At 35.6% G+C, this 23,941-nt stretch overlaps 2 protein-coding genes across 2 annotated transcripts in view; one reads left to right on the top strand and one right to left on the bottom strand.

Moving 5' to 3' along the window:
- Positions 1–7,908: 7,908 nt before the first annotated feature.
- eef1a1l3 (eukaryotic translation elongation factor 1 alpha 1, like 3) lies at positions 7,909–10,698 on the top strand. The gene is given in 13 exon segments (XM_071582298.1): positions 7,909–7,948; positions 8,689–8,792; positions 8,855–8,871; positions 8,873–8,956; positions 8,958–9,006; positions 9,095–9,370; positions 9,372–9,395; positions 9,638–9,809; positions 9,888–9,961; positions 9,963–10,085; positions 10,163–10,221; positions 10,223–10,392; positions 10,472–10,698. Coding segments are annotated over 13 exon segments (1,305 nt in total). The 3' UTR covers positions 10,585–10,698.
- A 621-nt stretch (positions 10,699–11,319) lies between these two features.
- asap1b (ArfGAP with SH3 domain, ankyrin repeat and PH domain 1b) overlaps positions 11,320–23,941 on the bottom strand; it is an 86,767-nt gene continuing 74,145 nt past the window's right edge. Inside the window, exons 22-31 of the mRNA XM_016237326.1 lie at positions 21,788–21,903; positions 20,294–20,361; positions 20,009–20,116; positions 19,692–19,917; positions 18,918–18,986; positions 15,126–15,204; positions 14,718–14,776; positions 13,649–14,157; positions 13,426–13,548; positions 11,320–12,353 (exon numbers count right to left, since the gene is read on the bottom strand). Of these exons, the coding sequence (XP_016092812.1) occupies positions 12,279–12,353; positions 13,426–13,548; positions 13,649–14,157; positions 14,718–14,776; positions 15,126–15,204; positions 18,918–18,986; positions 19,692–19,917; positions 20,009–20,116; positions 20,294–20,361; positions 21,788–21,903 (1,432 nt within the window). The 3' untranslated portion in view covers positions 11,320–12,278. The remainder of the gene's footprint in view (positions 12,354–13,425; positions 13,549–13,648; positions 14,158–14,717; positions 14,777–15,125; positions 15,205–18,917; positions 18,987–19,691; positions 19,918–20,008; positions 20,117–20,293; positions 20,362–21,787; positions 21,904–23,941) is intronic.

Genomic DNA, 23,941 nt, shown 5'->3' with positions numbered 1-23,941 from the left:
GAGAAAGGAAAAAATGAAATCGCATCATATGACCCCTTTAAAAGGTTTACAGCACCAATCTTTCACTAACCTCCAAATACACAAAACATTTCCTCAGATCTAACATTCTTACTGGGATGAAGAGATTAGCAAACAGTGCTAATTACAAAAAATGAATGCACACTGTGGCCTATGGCTCACAAAACCAAAGTAAAGTGGCTGTAGGTGCACATCTGTTTTGAGGACATCTATCTAGCATACTCGGTCGGGTACACCTTTTTTACATTAAAAAGTTTGGTGGCAGTAAAAATTATTTTTTTTAAATGTCTTTTGTTCACTGAAGTTGCATTTATTTGATCAAAAATAAAAACAGTAATACAGTAAGAACAGTAACAGTAATCCTCAACAATTACAATTTTAAAATAATTACTAATTTAAAAATGTAATTAATTCCTGTGATAACATTTTAAAATGTAATTAATTCCTGTGATGGCAAAGTTAAATTTTCAGCAGCCATAACTTCGGTCTTCAGTGTCACATGATTCTTCATAAATCATTATTTTACTGATTATTATCAATGTTTAAAACAATGTTGTTTCAGGATTCTTAAACGAATAGAAAGTTCTTTACTGCCACTTTTGATGAATTTAATGCATTCCTGCTGAATAAAATCATTAATTTCTTTAACATCCCCCCCCCCAGGAAGGCATGCCAAAAATACTCATACTATAAGAACCAATGGCCTCTGAAATTAGCAAATCGTGTTTCTAAAGCTTTCTAACACTTTCTAATGCTTGTATTTTAAAGGGGTCATGAACTGCCTTTTTATTATTTTGTAGTTCTCTGAGGTCCACTTATAATGTTATCAAGATTTTTACGTAAAAACAACATAATTTAGAAGTAATAACTGTACCATTTTTGCATTCAAATTAGGGCTGCACGATATATCGAAAATATCGAAATATTGCAAATGTAAATATCGTGATATGCATATCGCAACGACGTGCGATATTTGAATCATTTTAATAATAGGCTACTTAAATCAAAACGTTGCAAAAGGTCTAAGTTTTAGTTCGATGCATATAGCAGAGAATTGCTTGACGTTAAACAGAGTTATTAAGTGCAATAAGTTGAAGAAAAAAAACTCTTTTCTTTTTCTGCCGCTGACAGAGACATGGACCCTACTAATCCGAACGTAATAGGACTAGAAGCACAATCCGAATAAAAGTCACATGTAACCACGTCAATCGGATTGAATTGGCCAGATCCGATTCAGATTTCGATTGAATTGTAAAAAGTTTATTCCTTTTGTAATCAGAGCGAGAGGACATGTAAACACTTGATCGGATTGAAATCCGAAACTGGAAACAAAGACTATGGAATACCCAAGACGTGTCACTCGTATAGTTTTGAATGGGGAAAAATGCAACGCTCAATATGGCCGCTCAATCGCAGGAAGCCCCGCCTTCTGAATGAAGGAGCCAATCACTAAACGGTAAAGTCAGCTGCCGTTAGAAGTCTCGGCTGCTATAGAAACAGTCAGCGTACTGAGACATGCGCTCAGGACTGCGCATGTGCACTGACAGAGCTAGCCTGAATAATAAGCTTTTTATAATGCTATTTGAGCAAAATAAACAACATTTATGACACAGTTGTTGACAGATTTCTTTGGTGATTTCAAATATGAAAATTAGTCGCAAGCTTAGTGAATAGTTTTGGAGAATTTGATGTTTCCCCATTCAAAGAGATAGGAGCTGTACTTGCATGCCTGAGAGGCATTTCAAAGATGGCCGCCGAGTGACATGATTTGTCTTAAAAGGACATTGACTGGAATGTCAGAAGTGGAGCAGCACAACATCCCACCAGTCCTTGTTTAAGACTATCATCAACAGACGACTGGTTTTGGGTGCAGGAAGGGGCACTTTTACTGCTTTATAAAGTAAGCAGCACAGCACAACAGTTCATGTGCTGGTGGTCATCGCCTAATTAAGACCCGAAGTAGATAAAAATCAAGTGTGCTTTTTAAAACAGTATGCGACAACAGTGGGGAAACTGTATATTAATGCAGTGTGCGCATGTCAAGAGTGTAAATCCGATCAGAAGCTTGTAACATATAAACATACAATCACTTTATTTAGCGTTCATGTAAACACTACGTTCGGATTCGTCAATCAGAATTAATTAATTCCGATGGAAGCAAAAAGTGTCCATGTAAACATACCTACTAGGCTACTCACGCTGTTTAAGGTGTTTGAGATGTGCGGTTTCCCTTAATGCATAACTTGCATTTCACCTATATTCTCCGTCTGTAAATGTTAGAAAGTCATGGAAATATTTAAATTTTTCTGTCAGAAGTGCATGAGCCTTCTGCTTTGAGATTCTCCGCTAAACTTCACAGACTTCAGTGAACGAGGGCCGCTGCGCGCCAAACAGACTGAGCCCAATTAAATATCAGCACAGTAATTCTGACTAAAATATACATTTCGCTGAAATATTTGTAGTTACAGCACTGACTGTAAAGTGACTGTAATGGGGTAATCAAAATAGCCTAACACAACTCTGTGCTTTTGTTCTCATTTATTTTTCATTTTTAGTGAATTTAACTTAAAAGCCTTATTTTTGTTTTTAGATTGCAATGTTACAATGTTAGAATGAAATGTGATTTTAAGCCTTTTTTGCACATAGTATAAAGGCTTACATGGTTACATTCACTTTATCGGTTTAGCCTTTAATATGTATTGTTTTGTTGGACAACATTGGGCAGTAAGTAGGCCTGTCACGATAACAACTTTTTGTTGTGCGATATATTGCCCCAGAAATAATTGCGATAAGCGATATTATTGTCATTTTAAAGACCATTTTATGCCACTGAATATATATTCATAATGTGTAACACCATAATAATGCAAGAAGGCCTACACACTTCCGAATGACAACAAACTTTTAATTTTTAAGAATATTTAGGTCATGGAAATTAATTATCAAAGTATTAGATACCTTTAAAAAAACTTGAATCAATAGTAAATAAACATTTTCTAACAAAAAGTGCAAAGTAACAAGTACAAAAAAAAAGAAAAATGCACAAAGAACTTATGGAGATTTTTCCACCTACAGATTTTTCCCGGACCTTCTTTTCTCTGTAAATTAAGGGTGCACACTATTGCTGAAAAACACAATCACTACTTAGCAGTCAGATGTCCGTATGCATAAAGACACACATCCCTAAACAAGGCCATGTCTGCAGATGAAACTTTTTTTGTAGAAGCATTTTAAAAATTTGAACTAGCACCTCATGACTACAACACGTTATGTACGAGAAGCTGCAAAGACACAGGCGCAAGTGGAATGTAAAAAACACGATGACATTAATTTTTAATGAAAAATAATGGGCAATATATTGCGTCACCAAAAATTATTGAGGTCATGTACATATATTGCACGATAAGTCAATATATTGATTATTGCGACAGGCCTAGCGGTAAGTGAAATATATATATTAAAAACAGATTTTTTTTTATCCAAATACAAAAACGAAAATACCGAGATATATACCATATATTGTAAATCGGCCAAAAAATACAGAGATATGAATTTTTGCCCATATCGCCGAGCCCTAGTTGGTTCTTCAAAGCACATCCAGGAGTTGCTGTCATAGCAACAGGTCCATAAGCTTAAACCTGCTCGGGAGCAGGCTTATTTCATGTAAACAGAATTAGATTGCATCTTTTTAAGCAGAATTGATACTTAAAATCTGTCTCAGCCACTGAGTTTCTTTTTTTAGAAGAGTACCCTACTGATCCAGGGACAGAAATTTTTAATAATAATCATTTAAAAATGTATTGAAAAATAATATAATAATGTTGTGTAGTATATAGACACAGACAGTTTTACTCATTGAAATATTTATTCATGATAAAATAATTACTTTATAATTGTACTGGAGTCTTACACACGTGCTATACAGTTAATCTGAGCGTGCATTAATTTGAGTGGTGCTATGGGAGTGGCTTGATGATGGAGTGCAGGAGATGCAGATAACTTGATCTTGACCCTAAAGAAAATTTCATTAAAGCGGTCACGTAACAAATCGGGTTTCAAAGATAAAATTAAATGAAATGCTAACTACAACATTGAAATAAAAATGTAAAGCCTGTACAAATACTAGAAATCGTGAATATAAATAATTGGGAATCATGTACAAAATAAAAAATAAATAAAAACAGTGCACATTTCATTTATCTATTATACCATTTATGTAGTTTTGTTCGCTTGGCTGTTTACTTACAAAAGTCCAGAAATTTGTCAAGTTTTTCATCAGGTCTCTTTTTTAATTATATGATGTCATTACTGCTGTCTTGCCGCCAGCCAATCGCTGCATTGCTGATTGTGGTTGCGGGTATCGATACACCTGCCCTTTTCGGGGAACATGAGAACGCGCAGTAATCTTAGACAACTTAATCCAGATATTTTAATCAAATCCGAAAATTTGTAGATCAGTGATCAGTTCATCACGATTAGAAGATCTGGCATCTTTCAAATCATCTCAGATGTATTAAGCGAGGTACGAAGAATGGGCCCCAAGTTCTTACTGACGCGATCTGGATCTTCATTAAAGCTAATCCACTCTTTCCTAATGTTGGGTTCAGAATTTTTTTTTTTTCACTGTTTGGCCCTGCACAGTGTCTTCCTGTCTTCAGAGCCATCTTTATCATTTGATTTCTGCGTAGACCTGCGTTTGCCTCTCTCGTTATTTACACTACATACGTGAATCAGTGGGCGGGGCTAAACAGGCAGTGATGTAGAAGCAGGCGTTGATCTTCTTCAGTGGAGGTGGAGTTTAGCCACACTATGATGTCATAAAGTGGCACATTCCACAAGCTGTCGTTTTGGCAGAGTGGCAACAATATAAGCTGTTTTTAGACTCACAAGAAAGTTTTAAGTTCTGAAACTTACAGGATGTTTTTTATAGTACATGACCTCTTATATGTCAAAAGATCAAGAAAATTGATTTCTCAGTTCATGACCCCTTTAATTATTGAATTCCTTTTTCAACCATATATATGCAAAGGAAGCGCCTTAATTTGGTTTTGCATGGCTGTGACAAACTGGATATTTTAAAAAGGGATCAGCCTTTTGATATGTATCAATCCAACATCCTGTTTCAATAGGAAATGTGTCAACACAAAAGAAAGAAAACTGAGCTTTTCAAACCATTTCTTGGTGTCTCTAACAATGAATAGCAATTCATGAACTTTCCCCAAAAAAATGCTTTTCTCAACTATGAGTTTTCCCTGAGGAAATTCCACTTTTGCTCCGACTGCAAGGCCTTCTTTCTTTTGACAAAAGATGATGTGTCCTATCAGCTAACCTGTAGATAACACAATGAAATATGCACCACACAAATATTACAGCTGATATTTTAGCCATGAGTCAAGAGCACAAGGAGATGATCATAAGCTTGACTAGTTTGAAACCCCACCACTCAATACAGTTCAGGTCACAATGTGCCTTTAATTTCATTTGTGGACTGTTAAATAAAATTGTACACAATTAATCTAAATGCTTACTAAGGCAGTCTTCTCTTAAACAAACAAACACTGATGCACACACCTACCACTTCCACGTCAGTTACCTCACAAAAGTGGCTTACAAGTACCTTTATTTACGACATTCATCTGTCCGTTAAACAAGCAGAGCCACAATGTTTACCCCTCATAGTCTGACATGCAGGCAAAGCAATGTGTGCAATGCCTGCCACAGTCCAATGTGTATTACAAGTTAAACATTTTTTACCATTTTGCACACAGTACCCTGCCTCCAAGGTCATTCATTTGATGATTTACACATAGCATGCAACTTTTATTTTGGAGTAAAGTGATTTGACATTACAAACAACAACAAAAAATTAATAAAAATCAGGCCTAAAAATGACTAAACTCTAATAATAGCATGAACTGCTAAAATCCAAAATGGAAACACATTTTTTCATTAGTATTTGATGAACAGAAACAGAAAACTATTGAAACATTATAAATGTCACTTTTGATTAATACATCCTCTAAACTTTTTTTGTTACAAAATCACATATACTGTCTGTCACGTGAAATGATACTTGAAATTTTTATAGAGCTTTCCCACATTTGACAACTTTCAGTAGGCTACATATGCCTAAACTTCGTAAATTAGTTTAAGCACAAAAGGGCCGTTTACTTTCTTCACCTGGCTATAGGTTGTAGCTAATACAAAACATGGATGTTGAAACTTGTGCGTAAATTTGGTCAGTAAATTTGCTTATTCAAAATAATTATTGAGCCATTCATCAATCCCAACCCTAATTTGATTAAAAATTTAAATAATTAAAAAAAAAAAACAGAACATTTTAATTCCAAAAAACATGTACAGTACAACAGCAACTCACCACGTATTCCAACACAATTGTTATCATTTAAAAAATGTTCTATAATTTTTATCATGAAGCTTAGGCCTTAATCCGAGATCACCAGCTCTTAAAAAGAAATCACCTTTAGTAGTAATAGTTTCCATACACATACATTATTGATTATTAGCTATTGTTGCTAGAATAAAACTAGTAACATGGCCATATGGCTGGTGCTCTCATTTTAAATTCTGGATTAGGCCTAAGTGATGTCACTGCCGTCAAGAAAAAAAATACAGAACGATTCTAAAAGCTGCAGTTTAATGGAGACACAAACAAATGTGTTTTGTTGCCTGTGGTATCTGTTATAGCTAGCCTATTGTAATTAATTGTGGACGTGGTTATTATTGCATCAATGCAGTTTCTGCCTTTATTGATCACACCAGGACTTTATCACCAATCAATTACTATGGTTTGAAAAAGGAGTGTGTAGTATTTGCTGTGTAAAACTGGTCATTCATATACTGTCTGTCACGTGAAATGATACTTGAAATTTTTATAGAGTTTTCCCCACATTTGACAACTTTCAGTAGGCTACATATGCCTAAACTTCGTAAATTAGTTTAAGCACAAAAGGGCCGTTTACTTTCTTCACCTGGCTATAGGTTGTAGCTAATACAAAACATGGATGTTGAAACTTGTGCGTAAATTTGGTCAGTAAATTTGCTTATTCAAAATAATTGAGCCATTCATCAACCCCAACCCTAATTTGATTAAAAATTTAAATAATAATAAAAAATAAAAAAAACAGAGAACATTTTAATTCCAAAAAACATGTACAGTACAACAGCAACTCACCACGTATTCCAACACAATTGTTATCATTTAAAAAATGTTCTATAATTTTTATCATGAAGCTTAGGCCTTAATCCGAGATCACCAGCTCTTAAAAAGAAATCACATTAGTAGTAATAGTTTCTATACACATACATGATTGATTATTAGCTATTGTTGCTAGAATAAAACTAGTAACATGGCCATATGGCTGGTGCTCTCATTTTAAATTCTGAATTAGGCCTAAGTGATGTCACTGCCGTCAAGAAAAAAAATACAGAACGATTCTAAAAGCTGCAGTTTAATGGAGACACAAACAAATGTGTTTTGTTGCCTGTGGTATCTGTTATAGCTAGCCTATTGTAATTCATTGTGGACGTGGCTATTATTGCATCAATGCAGTTTCTGCCTTTATTGATCACACCAGGACTTTATCACCAATCAATTACTATGGTTTGAAAAAGGAGTGTGTAGTATTTGCTGTGTAAAACTGGTCATTGTATAAACCAGGGATCCTCAAATCTGGCCCACGAGATCCACTTTCCTGCAGAGTTTAGCTCTAACCCTAATCAAACACACCTGAGCATGCTAATCAATGTCTTCAGGATCATTAGAAAATCACAGGTAGCTGCGGTTGATCAGGGTTGGAGCTAAACTCTGCAGTGCATTGGACCTCCAGGGTAAGATTTGAGGAACCCTGGTCTAAACTATCTGCAAATATGGTTAAAGAAAGAATCAATATCAACCTGATCATAATTGGCCACACTGTAAAAAATAAGTGTAATTTTAACTGTAAAATTTTGTAAAAACGCTACAGAAAAAAAACTGTTAATAGGTTAACAGTAAGCTCCCGTACTATATACAGGGGAAAACTGTAAAATATCTAACCCGACATTTCATGTAATTTTACAGTAAAATGTTGTTAATTTTACAGTTTTTAGAAGTAAAAATAAAAAATCTATGTATAATTTACAGTCAAAAACTGTAAACTGATATTCCCAGAATTCCCTGCATGACACTCCACATTTGAAAGTATTTTGTTTAAATAATCAGGTTTTTTTAAATAGTTTTTGTTATTAGTTATGTATATTTGGGCTTTATGTTACATCTTCTGTTGTTTAATGAAAGTTGAATGCATTATTTAAGTATCATGTGTGTTACCATGATGGTGTTTTGTGTTTGCATGAATGACTCTCTTGTGCACCTTCTATATATTAGTATATACTTCTACTTGTGACTAAGCTACTTGTGATGAGCTTTGATGCTTCATGTGGCTTTCTCTTTTACCACCTGCATTATTATGGTAGTTGTCAGTATGGTAAAGGTACAAAACAGATTTTAATGGCAGTGTGCCTTGTTGAATTTACTGGTTTACATTCAACAAGGCACACTGCTATTAAAATCTGTAGTACTAAAAAAAATCTGTAGTTTTTGAAAAAAAAATTTGGCAGCTGTGGTTGCCAGAATGATTTTGTAAAAAATACAGATTTTTTTTACAGTGCATGTAGACAGTGGCAAATTCACAACCACTGGTCACCTCGTCTACAAATGTGGAGGAATTGACCATAGAACAATTGAGAAGTATGAGAAGGCTACAAACCAGGTTAGTATTAAATTTAATAACCTTTTATGAATGTTTGAATGTTATTTATTTTTTTATTTAAGATGGGAATGAGTTCCTTCCTGGGTTCTGGGCAAACTGAAAGCAGAGAGGGAACGTGGCATAACAATTGATATTTCCTTGCTGAAATTCGACACTCATAAATACACCTGGTAATCGTGACTTCATCAAGAACATGATCACGGGGACTTCACAGGTATTGATGCATCTTCAGGAGTTGAGCTCTTCTGGTACTTCCTATACAATCAAGTTGACCTAAATGGTGATCTTTTTGTACTTCTTAGGCTGCTCTACTGATTGTCTCCGCTGCAAAGGGTGAGTGTGAGGCTGGGATTTCTCGCAATGGTCAGACGAGAGAGCATGCTTTGCTGGCTTACACCCTTGGGGTCAAACAGCTCATGGTCTGTGTCAACAAAATAGACCTCACAGAGCCACCGTTTAGCCAGAAACGTTATGATGAGGTAGTTAAGAACGTTTCTGTGTTCATCAAGAAGATTGGCTTTGAGATGTGTGCTGTACCTTTCATACCGTTTTCTGGTTGGAGTGGTGAGATCCACAAACCACAAAATTGCCCCATCCCAAAAGGTAATGCCATTCTTAACAGCCTTGCCTTGAAGACCTAGACCAATCCTGTTCATGTAGAGGTACCTACCTGCAGAGTTCAGCTCCAACACTCCTGTCTGTAATTATCAAGTGCTCCTGAAAATGATAGTTGGGTGTTTAATCAGGATTGGAGCTGAACTTTCAGGAAGGCAGATTCCAGGAACAGGATTGGGCACCCCTGATAGACTATATCTTACCTCAATTACTTGCATGTTTTGTTTCAGATGCTATGGTTCAAAGGGTGAAATCTCAAGAGGAAAGAAGGCCACTCAAATGGCCGAACCTTGTTGGAGGTGCTTGATCATCTACTTCCTCCAGTACACAATGCGAGCAAACCACTGTACCTTCCCCTACAAGATGTCTACAAGATTGGTGGAGGGTAAAACTACCAAATGGGTAAGGTCTTGAAGTATAAAACCCATTGAGGACTCTTGACATCTACTGTGACAGTCTAAACTGGGTTCCCCTCCCCAGTCCCTGTGGGTAAGACTGAGACTGGTGTCTTGAAGCCGGGAATGGTTCTAACCTTCTCACCAGCAAAGTTGACCGCTCCCTGGCCACAATGTGGGCTTCAACATTACAAATGTGTCTGTAAAGAACCTTCGGAGAGGTGATTTAGCAGGTAACGCACAGCAGGACCCACCATCGGTAGGACCCACCATCATTGCTCAGGTACAGTAGCTATGCTTTTGAGGTAAAGTATGAACAAACTGACAAAGTGTAACCGATTCTCTTGTGTATTTCAACAGATAATGCTGAACCACTCAGGCAAAATCAAGGTTGGCTACTCCCCTGTACTAGACTGTCACAAGTAATGATTCCTGTCGTTTTGCTGAACTAAGGGAGAAGCTTGATTGGCATACAGGGAAGAAACTGGAGGACTTGTCCCAATATCTGATGTCAGGAGATGGTGCCACAGTCAAACTCGTCCCAAACAAACCCTTATGTGTGGAGAGCTTCTTTCATTATCCACCTCTGTGTAAGGAACTGGATTTAAATGGTCATTACTGCCGAAAGAAGCCAGTTTTGAAGTGATCTTTGTTTTGTTTTTTTGTCAGGTCGATTTGCTGTAAGGGATTTAAAACAGACAATTGCTGTTGGAGTAATCAAGTCCGTGGAGAAGGTAGACCAAGCTAAAAAGACATCACAAAAAGCTCCTGTATCAAAATGAGTTGCTCATTTGTCCCTTTTATAATACTTTATTTACCAGCAGTTTGGTATGTGAACCAAAAGGTTCTCTTTAAGTTGAACATTTCTGTATAGTTTTATGTAACCACACTTTATTTTGCCTTGAAGTGAAGCTGCTTTTTAAATGTGTCGCTGGTGTATTGGGTTGTTTAAAGTGACCCTTGGGCCCAATATGAGGTTTGGCATGGCTGTAGAGAAGCATTAAAAGTATGTTGGTGGACTGCAAATAAAGTGAGTAGTTTTCACTTCAGTTGTTGCGTGTGTGCTCTTGAGTCCACTTGTAGCAGTGCTGGGGAGTTTCTTACCATTTGAGTGGGTTGTAACTTGAGTAAACGTCATGTTTGAGAGATGTGGAGTCTTGTTTAACATGTAACCATTTTATTGATAATGGAATGGTAAGTGAAGAACATGTTCAGACAGTGGACACAGTCCTCAGAATCTGCGGTCAAAAAGAAACCTGTAGCACATTAGACCTATTCTCACCTCGATGTTGAATACTGGGTAAATGCAGAGAAAGGGGTGACTTTCCTTTTCCAAAGAGGATTAAAATTTAAATTCAACTGTGCTTCCTTTTGAATCTCATCTTCCAGAAGGAATTATGCTGACACGATACGACATTTGTTTCAAAATAAACTCAAGACTGACTAAAATCTCACATTGGAAACTACGGTGGTCATATTCCTTCATGGGGGAATTTGAACAGCTAATGAAGCTGATCTTGAGATCTAACATGGGGTTACTGGCAGCATGGATAAAGTATAGGTTCCAATTGCAATACAGTACATGTCTATCACTTGAAAATATAACATCTATAAACCAAGTAAACAACTTTCCATATTTCAAAAGTACTTCAAGTATCAAGACCTCTCAAAACACAATATTAAAGATGACGAAGGGTGACCTTTCTGTTTATGGAACACGGCTGTATTAAAGAGCATTCAATAAGACTGTAGTAAAAGTACTTGTGTAGATTAAACAAACACTGATATGGGATCACATAGAAACAACCTGTGAAAGGACACAGGTAATGGTGTATGCATTGCACAGGTTAATTATTTTTACACTGAGTAGCAAGAACGGGGAATAGCAAACAAATATTTCACTCTCGGACATGCTTTAGTGGTGTATTAGGAAATGTGATGTTAAAAACAACTGAAAACTGATGTTCAGCAAACTTATGAGTCCAGTTATTCCATTAGGAAGAGAAGTCGACTCCTGTCTGTCCCTGCTATAGATGATGGCCACATTAATACTTCAACTTATTTGAACAAAATTGGCCCCAGCTGTAACTTCCTGGCAGGTAGAGTACTAGTTCACATTTACTTTTCAGACCAACACAAGTTTCTACATTTACACGAAATCACACACTCATCCTTGTGTGAAACACACGCACACACATTTATGTCCAATCTTATATACAGAGATACAGTATCAGTAATAGTGGAGGGAAAGTGCTGGTCTTTTAAGTGGGTGCAGTCTAGCCACTGTGCGGTAGGCTGAAATAAATGGTATGTGTAACAGTGGTAAAGTTAGACATTTTATTTACACTCTTGTCTCTGATGTCGGAAAGGTGATGTGTTTTCCATTGTGGTTCCATCTTCTAAAACTTGCATTGTTGATTCAGCAGCTAAGTCAAGTATGTCCCATTGGTGGAGGTGGAGGACCGACATTTGCATGTTAATCAGACAAGATATGAACAAAAGACATGGGAAATACACCTTTCCTCTCCGGCTGCCCCTCGATGTGTCCAATCTGAGGACAAAAATAGAAAGGTTGCAATCAGAATGTGGCTATAAATGCAAGTCTAAATCAAGTAAGGAATCATTGATGACGAACTGCTGAATTACTGAAAATGAATGCTAGATTAAATTTCAATAATTCAATGGCCTGAAAACAATTCTGCTTTTATCATGGTTGGCACATGTACATGTCTATATAAGTTTGTCAAGAAATTGTTCAGGTTTTCATCTTTAAAAGGACACCGTTTGCACTCTTGGTTTTATTCCAAGAATGCACAGGGCCTCGCATCTGGCCTATAATATTGTAGTTTATGTATCTTTTTTTTATATATATCTAAAAACTGTTAAAACTGTTTCAAATCCATGCATAGTCAAGGTCAAATGGGAAAAAAATAATATATATATATATATATAATTTTGATTTGTTATGAGTAAAAACAATTTTTTTTCTTTCTGAAGGCACTGCACTTGTGGGGTTGAATGCTCTGTTGTTAGACCATTTAAAAATGTTAATTACACAAATGAAATGTTTAGCTTACTATCTTTTTCTAAAAAAAAAAAAAAACTGCAATAATTGATTAAACTTTACTGTTATTTCAAAGCTAATTATTAAAATATACACTCATTAGACCTATAGAAAAAAAAGGTTATTAGCCATCCTTTTTTGTTCTAACAAGTAACCTTTTGGAAAGGTTCTGGAACAACAAAATACTGTTTTTGTAATGTAATATGCTAGAAAACGCATTTATTGACAGATAATTTTTCAGCAAATTTGTGCAGAAATAATGACAACATTCTCACAAAAAAAGCATGCATGGTGCATGGACCATCAGATGCGCGTGAAAGTTGCATTCATTTACACAGTAGACTCCTGGGCATTTTGTTTCATAATCAAAATGAGGTAATATGTGATAAGGAACTATAATGTGGTCAAAAACCTGAACTATTTCATGAGTCATGAACTATTTCAAAGAACATTAATGGAACATGTTGGATTGTCTGTTATTCAATCAGAATGTAGAATTTTGGATTCTTCAGTCTCATGCTTTGGTGTACATGCTTGGAAATTTGGTGGTTACACTTACCCACCACTCCTGATCTTCTTCCCCAGTTACTACAATGACCTCACCCTCAACAAAAGTGAGCTCATCATCATTATCTGCCTGACAATCGTAGATAGTCTTCACCCTCCGCATTTTACTCTTTATCTGACAGAAAGCAATACAAATAGTGTAAGATAGTTTGTTGAAAGCAGCTTGTTACATACCTGCATGTATTTTTCCAAAGCTTCTGTGACCAAGTCCTTACCGGATTTATTTTCCTGGGCAATGGTACAGGCGTCTCTTGTGCAGATGCTGGGCTTCCATTGGTGTCTTCGCTAGACTGGACAGGTTGAGGAGACAGTTCAGCTGGTTGGATGATTGTTGGAGAATCTGGTGGTTGGGGCTTGGGAGCCACATCCCCAGGTGGAGGCTTGTGGAGGACCTCAGTGGTTATAGGTTTGGGTGGGGAGATGTCTGTCAGTTGAGGCTTGGGCGGGAGATCTTTCAGCTGAGGTTTAGGGGGTAGATCACACAACTGGGGTTTAGGGGGAAGGTCAGATAGCTGTGGCTTTGGAGGCAGTTCTCCTGGTTTAGGGGGTAATTCTGAAGGCTGTGGTTTAGGAGGTATATCTCCAGGTTGAGGTCTATCGGCTAACACGACTTTCTGTGGGGTGTCTGAACTATGCAGAACCTTCTGGAACAGGACAGTTTCAGGAGGCTGGTTGGTTTTGTCCATAGATGGGTAATGGATGGTGTCTATCTTACGCAGGGCAACTATTGAAAAACAAAACAATGCTGTTATGTGTTTTTGGCTAATTTTTGATATAGTTCTAGACAATTTCAGAAGACAAATATAAAGAAATATTTCCCTCACTAGCAAGACGTTGGGTCAGGTTTAAAAAAAAAAATAATGTAGAGTAGAAATTGGCAAAAGAAAACACGTCTCCTTTTTTGTCCTGTAAAAATTTTAAGAATAATTTTTGCTGAAATACTTGGAATAATTGCTCTTGCTTGTTGCATCTTTTAGTGGAGTTTCTCCTCATCACTGTCACTGTACACTGGGGTTTGTAAGGGTATTTTTTGTAATGTATAATTTGATTTGTAATTGTTTTTCTTTAAGTTATACATCTAACTGTACTGTAATAGTGGGTTGGAAAAGATAAACTGTGAGCTTAATACAAACTAAATTAAATAAAAATACATATGTGAATGCCAGTAACTATACACGTGTGATTATTCATGAATACCTAAATTAATTACTTAATGGAATTTATTTTATTTCATCATTCAGACGTACCACTGCAACATTCAAAAGCAGAAAGCATGTCACCTACCCTTCTGCGGTAGTTTGGGAAGGACCCGTGGACCAAGTGTGGTCTTTGTGGTGTTGAGACTAGAAATAAAGAACATATGTAAGCCTCAAAGCATTGCCCGATTATATCATATTTACACGCTCTGTAAAACCAGACATACTGTATAAAATGGAACTGTTTTGCATTCCCAAATACATGATGACAAAGTTACATGGACATATTCAAATGAAGCACAAAAGGCCATGTATAAATTTGCAGTCTAAAGTTTGCTGACCTTTCCAATGCAAATATAGTTCTAAAAATAGTTCAACAGAATCGCTATATAAGCATTGCAAAAGATTTCAACTTGCTTGTGTGAATTTAATTCTGAATCAGTTTTGTTCAGGCTGTTTTATTTGCTACATTGAAACTTAAAGGATGTTGGATCACCTTTGCTGTTGTGGGATACCCTCAAATCTGTTAGTTACAGGAGACATCTTGTTGAGAGGAGGCGGTGTTGAATCACTTCCTGGAATGTTGTACAGTGAACATTATACTGTGAAGTATTGTGAATGTCATAACAAATTAACTAATTTCTTAAATATATGTATCTGCTTTTAAAAGCCTATAGAGCTGCTAAGATGACATTTGCAGATTTTTTTGAGACAACATTTTTTTTTAAATAGTTCAGTGAGGTCAGTAAGATTATTTAAAGTTTTTGAAATTATTTTAGGCTGCATTTATTTGATCACAGATACATTAAACCGTAATAATGTGAAATGTTATTACAATTTAAAATAACTTATCTATTTTAATGTTATTAGAATTTTCAACTTAATTTATTTCTGTAATGGCATAGCTGAATTTTCAGCAGCCATGGCTCTAGTCTTCAGTGTCACATGATCCTTCAGGAAACATTTCTTCTTATCAATGTTGAAAATAGTTACACAATAGTTGAAAAAAATAAATATAATACTGACCCCAAACTTTTGAACTGTAGTGTACTGTAGTGTACAACCAAAATGCATTTAATTATATGCAAATGTTTTCCAGATAGAAGTTCGTGTACACATGAAAATCTCCAGGAATTCTTTCTGCAAATGTCACTTTATGGCTTTGTATAAACTCAGTATAGCAAAGCAAACTTTATTATGACTATTGTGCTGCGATACAGCAGAAAGGTAACACATTAGCACCAGACCATGCACAATAATGGTCTTATGCATCTTAAATTATGTGATTATTATTTCAACCAAAAATATAATTTATATAGGTTATATCAACATATCAGTATGTCTTTCTCCCATTAATAACTCACAGACCATTATTTTGCCATGGCTTTTTTTTTTCTTTTTTCATTACCCAAAATGGCAAGAAACATGCAAATCACTGGGGCAGGGTATCAGAGATCAAAAGGTTAGGGATGAGGTCATTAGGCTGAGCCTTTCATTGACAATATTGTCCTTTCAATATTGGTTTTCATAGTTAACATGTTCTGGAGTTTAGCATGTAATCACACCACAGAATGAATGGGATGAAAATGATCTGGTAATATATTGTAGAGACTAAACCAAAAGTAAATGCATGAAGCCTGGGGATGGTAAAAACAGGTACTAAGGATTCATTTGAAAATAACCAACATTTCTTGCTAGAATTTAATTTAAAAGCAACTAAATTGGTATTTCCACTGAAAACGTCTTACATTAATGGAAAAATCTAATCTATTCTATGTGGATCTGAGTAAATGAAACCCTGGACAAAAATAAAAACCAGAAACAGTTTGTAATTCAGCCTAGGGTTGTTGACTAAGTATAGCCCACCTTTACTGAGCGGGGTGTGTGAGAGAGGGGTGGGGGGGTCGGATAGCGTGCGTTTGTGTCCAGGGGGAGGGGGCGGGGGCCTCTTCTTTGACAGGGTGGAGCTGCCACTAGCGGGGGTTTGTGCGGCAGGGGTGGAGGGGGGCAGGTTCGGCAAGGGAGGGGCTGGAGGGAAAACAGACATAAAACAAGAACATGCAGTGATATCATGGGGAAGAATGGATACTGTCATTTAACATGGGTCTGTGGAAGATACAGGAAGACGGGTGACAGGACTGAATGACAATGTGGGTAACTACTTGGATAAGATGACAATTGCTACTGAAACTGAAGCAGGCCAGGTAAGTAGAACGTAAAGTGGAAGTGGAGACACTAGATGAAATTGGAGAAGGACATCAAGACACCACAAAAAAGTCGAGTAAGATGTATTCCCATTTCAATGAAAGAGAAAATGGAAGAACAATCTATTCTGCATTATATATTTTAAAAAGACAGTCAATAGCCAGTGAAAAGCTCAGTCAGAGAGGACCAGGAAAAGGATGAGGCACAAGCAAACACAGCAATTTAACAACTTCAGCACATTTTGCACTTTAGTTGTTACTAAGGAAAGTCAAATCATCTATTTACTAATTATGATGAACTGCAGCAGAATCATCAAGTGAAAAGTCAATTAGATGTATTGAATCTGATTAGTCTGCTAAACATTCATATAAGAAGTGTTTGTGACCATGATGCAGTGGTGGTTTGAGCGGTTGTATAGTCCAAAACCAGAAATGTGCAGCATCTATAAGTATAAAAGCATCAAGGCACATCCAAATCCAAATTATGTGCAACATGCTGTCTACTAAGATGCTTTTATCTTGTCAGCATATATATTCACCACCTATGATATTAATTTATTATTGTTACATTTTTTAACTAACAAACGTATTTCTAAAGCTCATTTCAATTTGTTCTTGAACATTTTTAAATAATCTGAAATTAATTACACTACCATTCAAAAGTCTCTTATGCTCACTAAGGCTACAAGTAAACAGAATATTGTGAAATATTATTACAATTTAAAATAACTGTTCTATTTCAATATATTATACAATGTAATTGTGCAGCCATTAATCCAGTCTTCAGTGTCACATGATTCTTCAGAAATCATTCTAATAATATGCTGATTTGGTGCTCAAGAAATTTTTTTTATTGTTGTGCTGCTTAATATTTTTTAAGAATTTTTTTTCAGGATTCGTTAATGAACAGAAAGTCTTTGTCACTTTTGATCAATTTAATTTGTCCTTGCTATTTAAGAGTATTTATTTCTTTAAAAAATCTTACTGCCCTCAAACTTTTGAATGGTAGTGTACTTTCATATAAAAACATTGTTCACTGTGATGCAGCAGCCTTCAGTTTCAGACACAGCTAGGGAGGGGCTGGAGGGAAAACAGACATAAAACAAGAACATGCAGTGATATCATGGGGAAGAATGGATACTGTCCTTTAACATGGGTCTGTGGAAGATACAGGAAGACGGGTGACAGGACAGAATGACAATGTGGGTAACTACTTGGATAAGATGACAATTGCTACTGAAACTGAAGCAGGCCAGGTAAGTAGAACGTAAAGTGGGAGTGGAGACACTAGATGAAATTGGAGAAGGACATCAAGACACCACAAAAAAGTCGAGTAAGATGTATTCCCATTTCAATGAAAGAGAAAATGGAAGAACAATCTATTCTGCATTACATATTTTAAAAAGACAGTCAATAGCCAGTGAAAAGCTCAGTCAGAGAGGACCAGGAAAAGGATAAGGAGCTGCAAGAGACGAGAAAAAGAGAAAAATACAGAGCGAGAACAAAGAAAAAGATGGAAAAAGACTGGATGACATTTTACATAGGTTTGCCTATTAATACTATAGACATATAAGAAAGTTAAACCATAAACAAAAGTATCAAATGGAAAAGTAAACCCAGCTAATGTCTGTGCTAAGCAAAATATTATTACAATTTAAAATAACTGTTCTATTTCAATATATTATACAATGTAATTGTGCAGCCATTAATCCAGTCTTCAGTGTCACATGATTCTTCAGAAATCATTCTAATAATATGCTGATTTGGTGCTCAAGAATTTTTTTTTATTGTTGTGCTGCTTAATATTTTTTAAGAATTTTTTTTCAGGATTCGTTAATGAACAGAAAGTCTTTATTGTCACTTTTGATCAATTTAATTTGTCCTTGCTATTTAAGAGTATTTATTTCTTTAAAAAATCTTACTGCCCTCAAACTTTTGAATGGTAGTGTACTTTCATATAAAAACATTGTTCACTGAGATGCAGCAGCCTTCAGTTTCAGACACAGCTGTACGATCACAGAATAAGGTCCTTAAATAGATTAAATAAGCAGGAGAGGTTTATGCAAATAAAAAAATATAGTCACTGATGTATGGTCGAGTGCTAGCCAGAGTAGCATAGTGGGAATGAGAGCCAAGGAAAGCCAGAGAAGGAGCTGCAAGAGACGAGAAAAAGAGAAAAATACAGAGCGAGAACAAAGAAAAAGATGGAAAAAGACTGGATGACATTTTACATAGGTTTGCCTATTAATACTATAGACATATAAGAAAGTTATACCATAAACAAAAGTATCAAATGGAAAAGTAAACCCAGCTAGTGTCTGTGCTAAGCAACAGAAAGCAGACGTTATGTCGATATAACGAGAAAATTAAGTCGTTATAACGAGAAAACAACTCTCGTTATGTCGATATAACGAGAAAATTAAGTCGTTATAACGAGAAAACAACTCTCGTTATGTCGATATAACGAGAAAATTAAGTCGTTATAACGAGAAAACAACTCTCGTTATGTCGATATAATGAGAAAATAAGTCGTTATAACGAGAAAACAAGAAGGAAAAAAAAAATAATGCATGGCCGCTTAGAACTTCCGTATAAGCAACAGAAAGCAGCTAAAAAAAACACATATTTGTTAGTTGTTTTTGTAGTTGACTGTACAGGTTTTAGGATTACAAACTGAACTAAAGCTACAGATGCAAAGAACTGGATTAATACATATGACTACATCTGAATACATTGAATAAATAGCTTTTATGAATGTAAATAATATTTATAACATAAATTAATATATTTATTTATGGAATGGGCAAGATTGTTAGAACAAGTTTTATGCTCAAACATTTGATTGGATTCTGGGTTACCTTTGCCTGCATTCCTAGGAGGCAGAGGGGGGGCATCTGAGATTGGAAAGGACGGACAGTCGGTAGAAACACTGTACATCTGATTGGAGAGTGCAGTATATGACAGGCGCTGTTTATCACGCTGGCCAGTGAAACTAGGCAGAGAGAGCTTGTCATGAGGAGACAGACTGTATGAGTGACAGAAACTCTGCGGCCGGGGAGACCGATCTTTCTTAATGGGACTGGGCTGGGAATGAAAAACAATGAGAAAAACATTCAGTCTTGTGAGTCCAGAAAGTTTGGTTATTATAAGAGAGGTTCAAGGGAGAATGTGTTACTTTGTCATCCAGATCATCGTCACTCTCATCAAGCTCCTCCAATCTGAGATTCCATTCATATTCCACATGGACTTTAAGATTAAATTTTCCTGCAGCGGCTTGTACCAGCTAAAATACACACATACACAAATATGAGTCAGATCTTCAAAAACAACCACATCTTAACACCCTGGGGCCACATCTTTGCTGCCCCCTATTGTTCTTATATCATGATGGACATGTATTCAGAGTCGTTAAAGAGTTTCCAAAGGAAGGACTGAATCACCTGACCCACAAGTTACTCACCGCTTCCTCACACTGGATGATCTTCATCCGCCTGGCCACATCCAGAGCTGTTTCTCCATTCTGATTGGCTGAGGACACACGTTAACCAGAAATTATACATAATGTTTACCATGAAACAACATGGTGGTTAAGCATTGGTATATATAGAGTTATATGTAAGCAAGGATTCTGGCTGATATGATAAGCTGACAATTATTATATTTTTATGTTACTGTCAATAACACATAGATGGCCAATATTATAATTTTAGACTATTTTGTCTAAACACTAAAAATCTGAAATAAAAAAATATATTAAAAAAAATATTGAATGCCACAAGTGCATTTAAGCATCATAACATTATAAATTATAGTATGAAAAATTAATAAACATTTTAAAAAAATCTAAATAATGAAATAATGCAAATGTCAAAAGGCTAAAAGGGTCTCTTAAGCCATAAAAACCCAAAGATCATGCATGATTCTACGCAGACGCTACATAACCATTGCTAACAAGAACACAATGATTGGAAGCGCTTATTCCCTCCATCAGTCTGCTCTTACAATCTAATTAGTATGATAGTGATTTTACCTGACTAGAACTCATTCTAGTATACTCATTCAAGTATTCAGACCCTTTGCTGTGACACTCATATATTTAACTCAGGTGCTGTCCATTTCTTCTGATCATCCTTGAGATGGTTCTACACCTTCATTTGAGTCCAGCTGTGTAACAATTCTGTGTTTTTCTGTCAATATGGGGTGCTGGGTGTACATTAATGAGGAAAAAAAATTAAATTAAATGATTTTAGCAAATGGCTGCAATATAACAAAGAGTGAAACATTTAAGGGGGTCTGAATACTTTCCGTACCCACTGTATATACTGTATATAGTGCTTGCATAATTATTATGCAAATTGATATACTGATCATATTTATTTTCCAAGCACATTTTACCAATTCCAAACTACATCAATCTTAATAACTACTATAGATTTAATCTTTAATCATTTATAAATTATATATAATTGTCCATGAAGGATGGAAGTGAAAAACGCAGGTGTGCATAATTAAGCAGGTTTTCTTTTACAGATAAAATGAGCCAAAAAAAGAGGTTTAACTCAGACTGAAAAGTAAAAAATTATTAAATGCCCATGAGAAGGATGCAATACATATAATAATAATGCAACACTAATAATTGCAAAGTTAAGGCATGACCACTGGACAGTGAAATGCTCATTGCTTTGAAATAGGTCAAATGGGCTTGGGAAAAAAATATGATCAGAATATCAACTTGCATAATAATTATGCAAGCACTGTATAATCAATTAGAGTATATAAGAATAGTATATGGTAAATTTTATATATGTGTGTGTGTACATATATGTAATGATATATTGTGAATGCTTATAAGTACATGTATTTATATAATTAAGCATAGCATTAAAGCATAAGTATATTTGGTGAAAGGTAAAGAAGTAAATCGGGTAAAACCACACATGCATGTGTAACTTACTGATATCAGTAGCTGGTTTGCCTCTCAGCAGTAATTTGAGGCATTCGTGTTTCTCATACAGGCAACAGTAGTGCAGGGCTGTGTTTCCCCTCTCCGTCTGTTTATCCAAATTCCCACTGGAGACAGAGACATATAAGAGTTTATTGTACTATTAAAGACACGTATTAAAACCAACCTGCAGCAATTTTAGCACAAAGCGGTGTGTTATGTGGTACTGCTAACATGTTAACAAAATCATCATCTCTAAAGTGCTTTTTAATGCAATTCAAATCTGTAATTGAGGCTGACATTAACAAGATTTTCACTTTTAATGAGCCACTTCACACTTCTGAATTTGGGTCAGCAGTGACTAAACAGCACACATGGGGAGAGAGCAAGTGAATGACCCAGTTCTGTTTACCTAGTGGGAATCACAGCAAAGGAAAAAAAAAACAGGCTACACATCTAAACCAGTATATCCCTGCTCTCCGAAAACAAATTCATATATTTCCCAGTTTGAAGTTCATCTTGAACATTTTCTGTAGTGATCACTGCAACACTGTAGGATTCAGGGTCAAAGTTCTGAAAGGATAATGTTATTTTCCACATTTGAACAAAATATTTTTGCCCAGTATCAGTGTTCATTTGATTCTGCATAGGGATTCTTAATCGGTGTATCAAACATATTTCTGTGTGCTGTCAATGAATATGTGAATGTTCACCTATAAATACATACATAAAGATTACTTTTGATATTATGTGTCAGGATAGTGCATTACTGCAGTGAAATTGAAAGGAGCATCCGTGTTCTTAATTGCTTCAATACCATAAAACACATTAATGCCCATAATGCAACTGCATGTCAGCCAATCTACTGTGTGTTAGTAGACTGTCAGCTGCCAAATCCAATAAAAAGGAATTTGCAACAATTTTGGAAAGACAATGAGAAAACATTCTAAATGTTTAGCAAATATTAAAGACACAACTGGTGGACATGAGTGTGGAGAAAACAGAAGATTCATTGTGGAATTTACAAAGACATGTATAGAGAAAAAATATTTTCCTTCCACATACAGTACATAACAGTTCAAAGGGTTTGAGGTCAGTAAAAATGTTTTTGAAATTAATACATTTTATTCAGCGAGAATGCATCAAAATCAAGTGACACTGACTAAATAAATAAATAATGTTCTTTTGAACATTCCATTTATTGAAGAATCCTGAAAAAAGTATCACAGTTTCCGTAAAAATATTAAGCAGCATAATGGTTTTCAACATCAATAATAATAAATGTTTCTTGACCACCAAATCGGCTAATTAGGTTCATGTGACACTGAATACTGGTGTAATGGCGGCTAAAAATACAGCTTTGTCATCAGGGATGAATTAGAATAGAATAAGCAATATTGATTTGAATATTTCTTAGATTTATTATTACTATTTTTACTGTATTTTTTTATCAAATAAATGTACAGTAATCTTGGTGAGCATACATTTTACTGACCCCAAACTTTTTAAGTAGTATATGAATATAATATAGTATATTCATATAAATATTAGTATCATAATAATCATAATAATCACCCTTACAACTAAACAGAAATTGAGAAAACATTGTCTCACCGAATACTAAATTTATCACAGTAGAAATGTTGCCATGGAAAGAACTCGGAGCATCATATCTTTCAAATGTAATCACGGAGGAAGTGAGAATTGAGGAATGGAAAAACTGGAGTGGAGTTAAAGCAGAGTGAGCCATGTTGTCCAAAAACTGAAAATAAAACAATCCCAGCTGTCTGGGTTGGATTTACTTTCCTTATGCTGTCATATTTCGTTTGAGTCAACATTTAATGCAAAACTGGACTAGTTTCAGTGTTCCAGTTCTCAGGGAAATCGAATTATGATTATTTACTAGGATGTAAGCCAAGAGTAGTCAGGCATGACCTGAACTTCTAATACTGTTATGTAACTTTAATCCACACAGCAGAGAGCAAATTGAGCTAAAGTTGAACTTAAATTACACTATTATCTGCATAATAATCCCTTCAAGAGTTCTGGTGCTCGTACACATGCCATCCTAAGAAAAAAACACATTAAAAACTCATCCCGTTTAATCATTAAGCTCTTAAAGATAATGGTGATGAAACGTAACAAGAGGTGGCTGCCTAAAACGAA

Source organism: Sinocyclocheilus grahami, unplaced genomic scaffold, assembly GCF_001515645.1.
Source record: "Sinocyclocheilus grahami isolate Dianchi unplaced genomic scaffold, SAMN03320097.WGS_v1.1 scaffold511.1, whole genome shotgun sequence".
Classification (NCBI taxonomy): domain Eukaryota; kingdom Metazoa; phylum Chordata; class Actinopteri; order Cypriniformes; family Cyprinidae; genus Sinocyclocheilus; species Sinocyclocheilus grahami.
Note: the sequence above shows the minus strand (reverse complement) of the source record. Positions and strands in the feature narration are given on the sequence as shown.